Source organism: Pezoporus occidentalis, unplaced genomic scaffold (assembly GCF_034315485.1).
Source record: "Pezoporus occidentalis ecotype Australia unplaced genomic scaffold, CSIRO_AGI_Poc_V1 ctg19, whole genome shotgun sequence".
In the NCBI taxonomy this organism is placed as follows: Eukaryota; Metazoa; Chordata; class Aves; order Psittaciformes; family Psittacidae; genus Pezoporus; species Pezoporus occidentalis.
Window position 1 is genome coordinate 7,074,308 of NW_026913748.1, and position 13,270 is coordinate 7,087,577.

The 13,270-nt window shown below is 48.7% G+C and overlaps 1 protein-coding gene across 4 annotated transcripts in view; it reads left to right on the forward strand.

The window, feature by feature from the left end:
• WNT5B (Wnt family member 5B) overlaps positions 1 to 13,270 on the forward strand; it is a 74,009-nt gene that overhangs the window by 46,788 nt on the left and 13,951 nt on the right. For 3 of the 4 annotated variants that reach the window (XM_062616593.1, XM_062616594.1, XM_062616592.1), the window contains exons 2-3: positions 10,406 to 10,527; positions 11,248 to 11,495. In XM_062616593.1, coding sequence (XP_062472577.1) covers positions 10,406 to 10,527; positions 11,248 to 11,495 — 370 coding nt within the window. Of the gene's footprint in view, positions 1 to 9,434; positions 10,528 to 11,247; positions 11,496 to 13,270 lie in introns of those variants that run through there. The other variant, XM_062616591.1, reaches the window with a different exon arrangement.

Consider the following 13,270-nt stretch of genomic DNA (forward strand, 5'->3'; position numbering starts at 1 on the left):
GAATCACAAAATGGTTTGGATTGGAAGGGACCTTAAAGCTCATCCAGTACCAACCCCCCTACCATAGGCACAGACATCTTCCACTAGACCAGGTTGCTTCAATCCCCATCCAACCTGGCCTTGACAGCTTCCAGGGATGGGGCAGCCACAATTTCTCTGGGCAACCTCTTCCACTGTCTCACCACCCTCATAGTGAAGAACTTCCTAATACCTAATCTGAGCCTCCTCTCTGTCAGTTTAAAGACATTCCCCTTTGCCCTGTCATTACATGCCCTTGTAAAAATCCCCCCTCTAGCTTTCTTGTAGGCCCCCTTCAGGTATTGGAAGGCTGCTCTACAAAGGCTCTCCTCAGAGCCTTCTCCTATTCAGACTGAACAAGCCCAGCTCTCTCTGCCTGTCTTCATAGGAGAGGTGCTTCAGCCCTCTGATCATCTTCATGGCCTCCTCTGGACTTGTTCCAACAGAAATCACTCGATAGTTACTTGTTTCCTTCTTCAAGTGTGATTCTGAGACCTGATGACAATCTGATGCTGTAGGTGTATGACCATTCAAAGATGACATCAACCCACATTGCATCAAAAGCAGCAGTTCTGCCCTCTCTCAGCTCTTGATAGCAAACTGGATTGAAAAACTGGTTGGCATGAGGAGTCAAAATATCCAGGTGCCTTTCTGAAGTTTGCAGGATCATAATGATCTGAATCAGGTACCCTTATCCAGCCCAGCTCCACCTGCTGCAGGAATGATGACTTCTAAATCCCTATTTGAAGGGCTGCAAAATGTGGCTACTACCAACTTTGATCTCAGGACAGCTTAGGGACAAATTCTCCAGTGTCCATCATTCATGGGCTTGTACAATACTCTCTGAGTAGATGAGGTGTTAGACAAGCACCTACATTTTTCAGATAATATAACCCCTTGGAGTTTTGCTCTTGGTGGCTACATTTTTCATGTCAAAAAGCAGGAAAGAAAATGTGAAGTTTTCCTTGGGCACTTCTGAAATCTGATTCCTTGTTTGGAGGCCTCGGTGTGGGCTGAGCTCTTTGGAGGATAAAGTCCTCATTGGTGGAGTGCAGGATGTGTTCAGAAAGCCTCATGATGGGTGGAAAGCTGGTCTGGTTACAACTTGCAGTGGCTGTGTTGAGGGAAAGCAAGTTTTGGCTTTCATTAGCCCCACTGGGCTAACAAAGAAGAGGAGAAGATGGATGCTATTCTAGTGTCTGTACCACCACCAAAATGTCACATTGCAGTTCATGTAGAGGAGAGAAGAAGGAAAAAAACATAGTTGGGGTTTGTTGTTTTTTTTTTTAAGCTTTTGGATAGCTTTGGCAGTTCAAATAGCTGTATAATACTGTTTGAAAACAGGGACAAATTCAAAGTCACTGAAAAGGAATAAATTTAAGTAAAATGCACTGTAATTGTAGTTACTTTTCCAGTTGTTTTTTTCTTTCTGTTCAGGGAGGAATTTACAAAGCAGCAAATACCAGTTGCTACATTGGAAACCTCATCTGTTCCAAAGCAGGAAATTTTACACAGAGGCACCTTTCAAATTAATGCTTGGTTACTATTTTTTTAACACTTATATTTAAATTGCTATTTTTCTTTTACTACCATGTTCTCGCACTTCAGGCCTTGTCCTGATAATGCAGGAGCCTTGGCAAAAATACAGGTTTAATAGCTGCTGTCCAAGAAGCTGATGTTCACCCTCTCCGCAGTTGCGTCCTCAGCCTGTGGCAGTGAGCTGTGAAATCAGGGAACAGATCCACAATCAAAAAACCAACCAGAAATACGACTTTTTTTGGAAGTGCCAGTGTGGCTCCATTCGAATTTAACTTAGGTAAAGGTGGTACTGCTGGGGCTCAGCCCCCTCCAGCCACATGTTCCTGCCCTGCTCCTTTGGGCTTCTGATTCCTACACGAATGAGTCTGGGCAGTTAAATAAATAAAACCTGGTCTTTTCTCTTTGCAAGTTTAATTTTGAATCTGTTTAACTCCTTATATTGTCATTTTAACTGCTTGTATCATTAAAGGGCTGCACCTCGAAAGAGCAGTGTCTTACAGCACTGGGGTGGGACAGAGGTCTTTATTATCCTGGTAATGCTGCTAGCAGAACCATATTGGCAGGCTCTAGCCTCAGTTTTGGAATCCTGAACTGTAAGGGCCAAGCTGGCATACAAACAAATGGGTGTAAGCTGACCATGAATAAATTTAGTCTGGAAATTAGCAAAAGTATTGCAGCTTTTTGCATGGTGAGATGCTCACTGAGTTTATAGATGGGATCATATGATGTGTCACTAAGAGGCACAACCCCCTGTTCCTAATATTAGGCCTTATCTACTTAAAAGGAAAAAGAAAAAAGCAGTGATTTAACTGAATAATCTATTTAAATCAGTACAGGTCTTAATTTTGAAGGCTTTACTTTTGGTTTAAAGGGTAACTAACCTACACAACACTGATACAGTGATATAACTCTTCTAGATTAGGTTTGCATGGGTGCACATTTTGCTGAAAATTTGTATTTGGAAACTCTTTATTTGAGCAGGTAGTAATGTTATAGTAGTATTTTACAAACAAGATCTAAAATAGGCTACTTTATTTTCTGCAGTTTGAACTGCACATATGTGATTGGTGTTAGAATAAAGGTGAGAGATAAAATGATCTTTTTGGTACAAATGTAAATGCAGTCTATTCCCCAGACAGTTTGAACAGGTTTAGTTTAAATCTGTTGCATCCAGAATTAACAGGAGATTCCTTTACTGAAGTGTGACAGTATAGAAGATAAGTTCTGAAACTGGTTAAGTCAGTGTAATCTTCTGATATAGACAGGGCTATATTTATAGTGATTCAGCCTTTTATATATATTTATATTAATATTAAAATGTAATAAGCATACTTGGAAAATGGTTTTTCTCTGGTTTGGAAACTGCAGTAACTATGTAGATGATACAATTGATACACTGGAGCATTATTCATAATACTTTATTAGTTGCACTTCGAATGCACTGTATTTGATCAGGAAGAACATTTAATTGATGACAAAAGTATTTGGTGGTTGAAAGAATGAAGAAATGAGTAGATTTTAATTTTGATCCTGATTCAGCAAAGATGAGGAGGCATATGCTTACTTTCAAGCGCCTGGTTTAGTGCTTCGCTGAATAAAGGTAAATCTGCAGCACAGATTTACTGGTTTGAACCTGTTACTCAGCCCTTCCTGTGCCTCTTTCCCTTTCTGTAAGGTAAGAGGAAAAGAGTGGCTGTCAGAGTTGTTGGGTCTAATGAATGGGGTGTACGTGCTTGCTTTGCAATTCCAGAGTGGAGGAAGAGCTGATCATTAATACTATTTTCATTAGACTGGACTTCATAAGAACATCTTTGAAGACTCTAACAGGAAGGAGAGAAACTAAATTTAATTTCAGTTTATTCCACGGATTACCATTTCCTTCAGAAATGTATATATCAGGCTTTACTGGCAACGAGTTAACTGACAGGAGACTATTGATCTGAGTCAGTCTGACAGTGATCCCTGTGACTTACACTGAGGTGTTGAATGTCCAAGACAGAGCACTAACCATGCATCTCCCTGTTTCCTATGGCCATTCCCTCTTGGAGAGCTAAGAACCACTACAGCAGTGGAACTTAGGTTCTTCAAGTGCAAGCTTAACTTAACTTTAAACCCTTGACTTTCTTTGCCAGTTGATGTAATTATTACAGAGTATGGAACAAACTAGAAGGAATATATACTCAGAGCAAGAATGAGGTCCAGGCCTGTGAGATGCAGAAACATAAATCTTGGTTTGGGATGGCTCCAGTGGGACTGGGGGAGCTAGACACCCTTTTAGGGAGGGCGAAGGGTGCTCCATGATTTGCAAGATCAGAGTAAGAAAGAAAACACTTAATGCCATCCAGCTGTTTGCGTCCCCTGGCCTGTTCTGAAATCTCTGCAGAGAAGTTGCATTGACTTGGATTGCCTTTCGCTGCCTCCTTGCTCATGCTATTGGAGAACTTTGTCTTCAAGGAGGCCTGCCCTCCTCTCACTGCTTGAGGGGTACATGCTGCTGTCAGCTACGGCAGGTAACAAGCCAGCTCCCAGGGTTGGTCCCTGGAAAACAGATAAAGGAGGGATGTACTTCCTTCTTCTCTCTTTCCTCATGTCTTACTCTCCTCCTAGGATAGTTAATTCTCCATGTAAACTTAGCACTTGGGAAAGTTGTTGGCTAGAAGGAATTAAGGGTTAGAGTCTTTCATTCCTAGAAACCTACAGTGTTGGGGAGCAGCAGCGTGGGCTCTCGAACCCTGCCTGGTCTTGTGTTTCAACCTGACCTCCTGTGGCTTCTTTGAGGGGGTCTGGGGAACCATTCTGGAAGAAGAAGTTGTTAGTGCAAATTAAGGAGATGGGGTGCCTCTTTGACAAGTAAACTGTGACACCGTGGGCAAGTTTAGTAAGCCACTGAATGGTCAGCACGGTGATAATGCTTGGTGCTTTTTTCACACATAGTGGAGCTGATCTAACTTCTTATAGAGCCATTTCTGATAAAGCCATCTTGCCCGTATAAACAAAGGGTGCTAAGAAGGTTTCAGTTTGTGATTATGGCTCATCTGCTGCAGCCCCCAAAACCGTGGGTCTAGTTATGGGTCAGAAACCCTTGTTCTAGTCATGGGAACAAGAAGTGCAAAGTTTAGGCCAGACATGTCCCAGTTTGGGTTTCTGGCTCTTGACTGAGGTCACCAACATGCAAATAGAGCCCTATGGAAAAGGGAAACAGATGGCCTGGATCTGTCCCTGGGAATATTGTAAGCGTAGACAGTTTCCAGGCAGCTATCTACCTGCAGGGATGGGTCTATGTTGCTTCCTACTCGATTTAGAAAAGCTGAAATAGATTTTTCCATTTCAGAGGAGGGTCATGTCCTGGTTTATCCATGGAGTTTGCTCCTTTTTTTTTTGTGGTGGGTGAGATGGTCTTGCTCTAGTTGAGCTCATTGCCTGTCATGTGAAATATTGTGACAGAAATGACTGTTCATAAAACTTGACATATATCCTGTATCTTTCACTAATGAGAAGCTGGTTTATTCATAGAATCCCTATCCTTTATACCTGTTCTGGTTTTAAATGGTAAAATATTTAGTATCTGGCCTTTTTTGTTGTGTAATACGTCTGCTTTTACTTGCAACCTTCCTCCATTCTTGTTCTCCTTGGTGAAGCACTTCAGGGAGAGCTGCCAGTAGGTCTGCTGAGACTGGCAGGTATATCTTGGCATTTGCTGCACTACATGCACTGGTGACAGTGAGACTGGATGTCATTGGGCAGGGAAGTCATGGAAAAATAAAAGAGCAAGGTAGTGGTGAAAGGAAATCTGGATCTGTCAGCGGGGTGACAGGTGATGAGATGCAGAAAAAGGTAGCACATGAGCACATCAGGAGATAAAACGGAGTCTGTAAGTACCGAAAGGAACAAGCAGGACACAAGCAGGAGTAATCTGCCCTTTCAGCAGACAGACGGTACATAACAATTCAACGAGGCGAGGCAATGTCAAGACAAAAGAGGAGGATACAAAGGGATAAATTCCTTACTGTGAGGGTGGTGAGACACTGGCACAGGTTGCCCAGACAAGTTGTGGCTGCCCCATCCCTGGAAGTGTTCAAGGCCAGGCTGGATGGGGCTTTGAGCTTTGAGCAACCTGGTCTAGTGGAAGGTGTCCCTACCCATGGCAGGGGGGGTGGAACTAGGTGATCTTTAAGGTCCCTTCCAACCCAAACCATTCTCTGATTCTATGACTAATGTGCTGGGATACTTTGAGAAGGTGTTATTACACAGTCTGTAACACCACAGCTAGATCTGAACCTGTAGAGGTGGTGTTGTTAAAGTAATAATCACAATACAAATAAAATAACACATTTGGATCTGGGAAGGTTGACAGCAGTACAGCAACATGGTGGTACGGTGCTGTGCTGAGAAAGGGACAGGTTGGTATCAGGGGAGCAGCACAGGACCAAAAGAGTGGGGGCTGGTGGGGTAACAGATGATTTAGGTTTCTGTGTGAGGGCTGCAGTTTAGCTTCAAGGTACCTTTTTTATTTTTATTATTTTAATCTACACTCCCTCTAAAACTGGTTCAGCTGAATGGGCAAGTATGTGACATTAATGAGATTCCTGAAATCTTAGTAAGAACTGTGGTTAAAACCGAGCCTGGCTGCCAGAAGCAGATGTATAGCAGGACATTACGGTGTGTGTCTTGGTGCTATCAACCAGCAGGTCATGGTTATAAACTAGAGGGGTTCCCTTTCAAGCAACACATGTAAATTCTCCTTCCCAGGCAATGCATCTCTACTGGGCTCTGTAGGTAGAGGAGACCTTATTTCAGTGAATATTTTTCCCATCTTGAGTAATTGTCTTATGTCAGAGAGAGAGCAATAAATGTTTCTGGATGCACTGGACATTAAAAACAAACATTGAACCACAGTCAAGATGCAAGAATAAACAGAAACTTGAAAGAAGCTCTTGATCATTATAAGCAAAATGTATGTCTAGTTCTCCTCAGCCTGGGAGGAACCAGACAAGTTGCAGAAATGAGGATTGTTGGAGTTAGGTGGAGAGAGACCTGCTTTTTCTGTCAACATTTCTTACAGCACTTGATAAAGATCTGTGCTGTACTTGAGGACATCCCAAAAGTTTGAAAAACAGTAAGGGTAGGACAAGGAGTTTGCATGAGTAACTCTCCTTCTCTCACTTATCAGGGCTGCCTTCCAGCCAGGGTTCAACGTTTTTCATGGTCTGCCAAATCTTTGCAAATGATCTCATGGACATGACCTCTCCTTCTTGGAGTCTTGCACTTCCCTCCAGCAAGCACTGCAGGGACGGCATTGGGAAGGCAGCGATAACTCTCTGGCTGCTCTGCCAGGGCTTTGGAAACTCAGTGTGTAAAGTTGTGCTTAGTGCACAGTTGTCCCTTCTGAAAAGCAAACAAAGGCAAACACAGGTAGTAATGTTAGGCAGCCAGCCAACACAGTAGACAGTTGCCTAGGGCAGCAGACTGTTGAATGCAGCAGAATGCCAAGGCTTTACAAAGATGCAGGCTTGCTGCTAAGAAGCCAGCGTTAGACCTTTCATCTGAGGGTTGAGATTAATGTCCCATTTTCAGGTTACAGCTCCCTCTTTGTCCCAGGTGATCCTCAGCAATCTGGGTACAAGCATCAGACCTGCAGTGCTCGAGCCACAGAGTGGCTCTCTGAGTGAGCCAGGCCTGTTGAAAGGGGTGGAATGGGGCCTTCTTCAGCAGAAGCAAGGCAGACCCTGGTTTTGGAGTTCTTTCTATTGCCCCTTCTTCCCCTGCTCTATCAGGAGTGCTCTGATTTGGTGTGAGTGGGCTGCTGCAGGGGAGGGTTGGTTTGGGATGAAAGTGGGAGTCACTTGGGTGATGGTGAGTGAACAGGGATGATGTCCAAGAGAAGTGATCTGCCAGGCATGAGGTTGGGCTCTCCTGGATCTGAGACAGGGGTTACCAGGGGACAGAAAGGCAAGTGAGACCAGCTTTATCCAATGCCTTCTCAATACCTGTTAGTGTAGTGATCCTTTTCATGTCACTTGTGTGGAGCCATCCCAAAATCCTGCTCACTTCTAGCCTCCTTCCCCTGAAACCCTAAGCCCTCATGACCCTTCCAGCATCTCAGTCGTTCATCTGGGATTACCCACCAGCAGCTCCTTACCCCCCTCTCTTAAGTGATGCTTCACTGACTCCATTCATCCCAGCCCACCAGCAGCCCCGCTTCACCTCACCTCTCATCTGGACTTCTCCCACCCAGCCCAGCTTTGGCAAAGAGCCTCACCAGAGCTGCTTGAACCAGCTCTGCAGTTGGGCTTAAAAAATAACCCAAGCTTTTTATTTACAACATGGAAAGCTCGCTTTCAAGATTTAGGTGGCAAGTAGAAACAGGCACAAGGAACAGTGATAGGCACTATTCTTCAGACCACCAGCCAAGTGTTGTGCAGCTTTTGGTCTGGAAGTTGCTGGCTGAGCTAAATCCCTCCAACAGCACCTCACCTGCTATTACCACTTTATCTGAAGTCATAAACACAGGCAGTGAAGAAATTATTTCCAGCTCCTTAAAAAGGACTCACTTCCATGATTTGCATCTAACTCAATGGCAGTCACTCTCGTCAGCAGCAGAATTTAGGCCGAATTCAGAGCCTCAGACCTTTCCTGCCGAAGCATCTCCTTTCATTGTTGCCTGTGACAGGATATTAGGTTGGCTGGATAAGTGATCTTATCTCATAAGGCAATTTTCATGTCTCATGTTTCATACTAAGATCATTGCCTTGGTTGTGCCTGTTGGAAAGGTTTTTGTTTCAGTCACATCCCAGTGCTGACATGGACCACCAGTCCACCAGTGGCATGTCCTCCTCACCCTGTGGAGCTGTGCACATGCGCTCTGAGAAGCTCACACGAACACGGACGTTGACATCACCTGTATTTGTGGAAGTGTCTCATGGGCTGCTGCCGTCTCACATTCCTGGCTGGGAGAGGCACCAAGGGTGGCTCGCCACACTTTACTCCCTTCTCAGAATCCATGAGGAGGCTCAGCGAGGGTGAAGCTTGGAGATACATCTCTCCCATCGTGTCATCTATTAAAATGACGCATGTGTGTGTGAGACAGTGAGAGCTTTTCTTTCCACCACCCTAGTTCTTCCTTCTGGCTGAGATGGAAAGGTAGGATGCTCTCATCTCTGCCAGTGAGAAGGTTTTCTGTATCTGGGGCTGGCTTGGAAATTCTTTAGGTGACATCACACCATGTCTGTGCAGACTCATTGTTTGTCATGGAAAAGCCATTCATCCATACACAACTTCCTTCCTCCCCAGACTCTGGGAGATAAACTTTCCATTCTGTCTATTCCCTGCAGAAACAGACACAAAACATGTATGCGTGGCTATACACACACACACCTCGCCGTCCCTCCATCACGCTCAGGGCTGTGGAAGGAGGAGAAGGGAGGATATAGATGTGAATAAAGTCACCCTATTTTCTTCAGACGTGGATCCTGCTGTGCCCAAGCAGTAAGACCCCCCTTCCACCGAGGTTCTGGGTCACACAAGGCTTTTTTGTCCTGAGGCTAATTCTGGCACTTGCAGTCCCACATCTGCCTGCCAGGTGAGATGGGCCACCAGCTGCAGGTACAGCACATCTGGATGGGGGTGGAAGCAAAGCGTGCTGCAAACAAACACAGCAAGTCCACCGTGGCGGGTGCAAGGAATTCTATCAAAAATATACTATACTTCAGTGGTTAGAGGTGCTGAGCCTGGTGATTCATGCCTTGGGTGCTCTTTGCTCCTGAGGCAGAGTGAAAGACTGGGTACTTGCGAGTCTTGGACCACATACACCGTGGCCACAACCTGGGGGGGACCCGCACATTCAGCCTGTGTTTGGGGAGCTGCCGCCACCACAGAGGCAGGGTTGGGGGGATGCCAGGCCCGGCGGGGAGGCTGTGTGGGAGAGAAGGTGTTGTCTGTGGTGAAGAGGTGGGGACTGTGGTGTGCAGAGGACAGAACAATGGAAAGCTGTGTTAGAGATGCAGGCAGCAGCAGTGGAGTCAAAGGTGCGATGAGGTGGCTATGAAGGAGGCAGGCTGCGAGGAGTGTTTGGTACAAGTACCCGCACAGGTCCGGGATGACTGCGTTTGCCTTCTGCCCGTGTCTGGGGTGGGGGGGAAAGGACTGAGGAGCTGCCAGATTGCCCCCGCCTTTGAGGATCCCGGTGGGTCGAGCGGGGAAAGGAGAGAGGGGTGTTTGGACAAGAGGAGCCTTCGAAGCTTTACTCCTGTCCGCCTCCCCTGCCCATAAAGCTATTAGTCTCTGGTGCCAGGCTATCTGCGCTCGCCGCCGGCAGCCCAGCCGCGCCTCGCAGACCCCCTGCCCGGGCCGCGGGGCCGGAACCATGCCGTGGGGCCCCTCTGGAGGCCGTTTTGGGGAGGGGGCAGCCCATTTCCGAGCCGGTCCTGCATTACAAAGGCGGGCAGCGGGGCCAGCGCGCCGCTTTGATGTGCCCTGCCGGCTCCCCGCACACCTGCGGCCGCGGGGCTCACGGCACTGTCCGGTCCGTGGGGGCACCGGCGGACTGCGGGCGCGCTGCGCCTCCCCTGGCCCCGAAGCTCCCGGTGCCCCTGTCTCACACGGCTGTCTGCCCCGGGACGGGACGGGAAGGCTCCGTCAGTGGCGGCGCAGCCCCGGCAGCGCGGCCCCTACCCCGTGGCCGAGGGCGGGCGGGAGGCAGGGCCGGGGCCGGAGCCCCCGGGAGGCGGTGGCCGGGGGAGAGAGGGAGGGTCCTGCGGGGGGCGGGAGGGGGCGGCCGCCGGGCTGTGCTCGCCGCGCCCCGCCGCACGCAGGCCCCGCTCCAGGGCTTCTCTTCGGCGCTTCTCCACAGGGCGCCCCGTCCCGGCGGCCGGCTCTGCGGGGGCTGCCCACCATGACCGGGCCGAGGCTGGCCCTCGCCGCCGCGCTCCTCTGCAGCTGCACCTCGCCGGTGGCCGACGCCAACTCCTGGTGGTAAGTGAGGGCGCGGGGCAGACCTCGGCGCGTTTGTCCGCCGCTGCGGAACGGGGACTGCCCGGGGCCGGGCGGCGGAACGGGAGCGGGAGTTGCCGTGCGCTCCCCGCGGGAACTAGCTTCCCTACCCGCAGGGCTTCTTTCGCAGCAGCTCACTTCTATCCAGGTTCCCCCCTCCCACTGTCCCTGCCCAGTTCCTGGAGACGCAGCCCTTCTCTTCCAGGCACTTCTGGGCTCCTTTTGTACGGGTTCGCTGAGATCCCGTCCGGGCTTCAGGATGTGGGGAATGCGTAAGGAGACGGTGGGTAAGATTTCCTACCCGCTGCCAAAAGCCCCGGGAGCAGCCGCGGAGCCCCCTTCTGAAGAGCGGAAAATAGCCTAGCTGAAAGGCAGGCATCGCTGGCTGGCGGTCTGTGAAAAAGCAGCAGCTCACTTTCTTCTCCTGCAGAGAAAATGCTGAGCTTTCTCTCTGCCCCCCTCCCCATCCCGGGTGTCCTCTGTGTTTAAACTCAGGTTACAAACGAGCTGTGTTTCTCCCGCTGGAGCTCTGGAAAAGCCTCGCATCTGGCAGAGCTGTAGCGGGAGGCAGCTGACATGAGAAATGCGCCGGGGCTTTGGGAGCGGAGCGCGGCTTGGCTGGCGGGGAAAAAGGTGCCGGGCGTTCCGCGGAGGGGGCCTCTCCCTCCAGACAGAGTCCCTTGGATGTTTTTCTCATCGCAGGTCTTTGGCCATGAACCCTATCCAGAGACCTGAGATGTACATCATCGGCGCGCAGCCGGTGTGCAGCCAGCTGCCGGGGCTCTCTCCTGGGCAGCGCAAGCTCTGCCAGCTCTACCAGGAGCACATGGTGTTCATCGGGGAGGGGGCCCGCAGCGCCATCAAAGAGTGCCAGTACCAGTTTCGGCAGCGGCGGTGGAACTGCAGCACGGTGGACAACACCTCCGTCTTCGGACGGGTCATGAAAATAGGTAGGAGCTCCCGGGACGGGGCGCAGGACGGTTTGTCCCTCTATAGCGTTCTGCCTTTTTTTCAAATACACATGCAGGAGTGATGAGCCCCGTTAACACCGCTCCTAAAGCTGCCTTTAAGGAGGTTTTACATTCCCTGGTGTGCTGGTGCTGCCTGCGCCTGGGCAGGTGGCAGCAGTGCACCTGAGCCCAGCAGGAGCTAGCTGGAGAAGCAGGGGACACACACACACTTTCTTTGGGGGGGGGGGGGGCATGGGGAGGTCAGGAAGAGGGAGGCTGCTTTTGTGTTGTGTGCTCTTTTAAAGGTAGGGAGGGAAGAAGCTGGAGCCAGGAACAATGGACCCATGTTATCATTTCCCAGCATCTGGAGTGCCCTCAGACAGGGAATGCAGCCCTGAGATGTGGGAAATACGGGCTCCTCTGGCGTGGGGGTCTCCCCCCCTCTCCCCTGTCCTGCCACTGTCTGTGTAAACCCCAGAGATTTTTTATAATTCCTGCCCTGCTGGCCGAAAGAGGCGCATTGACAGGCCATTGCTGCACTTGAATTGAGGTGTGACCTAGCTGCATTGTCCCAGCTCCTTTTGAAATGCAATCATCTGATGGCAAGAAACTGAGAAATCCGGGCTTGGTTTGATGTGTCCGACAGGCAGGACAATAAAGAAAAGGTGTTAAAACAGCCACTCACACAAGCACACACACACACAAGCTTGCTCTCTCTTCAGCTCCTATGTGAAGAGTTTTTGTTTCCCACACGCAAAGCCAGTCATTTACACTGAAGAACAGGCACTATTTCTTGGTTGTGAGGTCGGGGAAAACACTTAGCAGCTCCTGCACCCTCAGCTGCCCCCAGCATTACTTGCACCTTTTTGGTTTCACTCTCAAAAAAACCCCAGGAGGTAACAGCTTTAATACCTCTGGGGCATCAAGGTGATAGGACACCAAGGTAACCACGTCCCATGATCCCTTCCATTTGATCCTGAAATTCCTATGTGTGATCCTAGAGTACTGTAAGGGATATTTCTGCATGTGTTACTTAACCTTTCAGAATTCCTAATTCAGCCCACCAGAGCCATTCTGATTCCTCCCTTTCTGTCCAGCTCATACCCCAACAAATCCCTGCTTCTCTGGGATACTCCCCTGGGAAATGCTGTTTTCTGACACATACTTTCAGCTCCTGATACAGATCCAAGGCAGCTGTGCATCCTTGATCCCTTTGTGATAGCAGGGGTGGTGGCCAGATGAGGCTGCTTGCAATCCCATACTGTTAAAACTTGTGCTTTGGGGTATGAAAATTACAATTTCAGCCACCTCCACCTTTTGCTTCTGGCATCCCTCTCTCACATGTAAGTTATGCCAAAGAATGGGATAAATTTCAGGTCTCCAAAATGATCCTAGTGACTCCAGAATGAAATAGAAATATCCCGTTCTCCAGCAAACTTCATCCTCTTCTCCACAACCTTCCTGCAGCTCCAGGTTGGTCCACGCCTGGACAAAAGAAATAAGCGTGAACTAAGAGAAAGCAAAGACCAGAGCTGAAGAATGAAAAGCCATCAGGAAGCATCAGAGGGTGTATGGGAAGAAGGATTAGAGTGAATAGTGGAAGAAGGAAGATTCTTCCTCTCTGAAGTTAATTTGATCCTGTTAGTTTAGATTGAGAGTTTAGATTTGGGTTTTGATGAGGAAGGAGCTGTTATGGGTATGTGATGGTAGGTCCAGCAGTCCTGCTGCTGCTGTTTTGTTTGTTCATGCATGCATTTTGTTCATTAGGAATAATA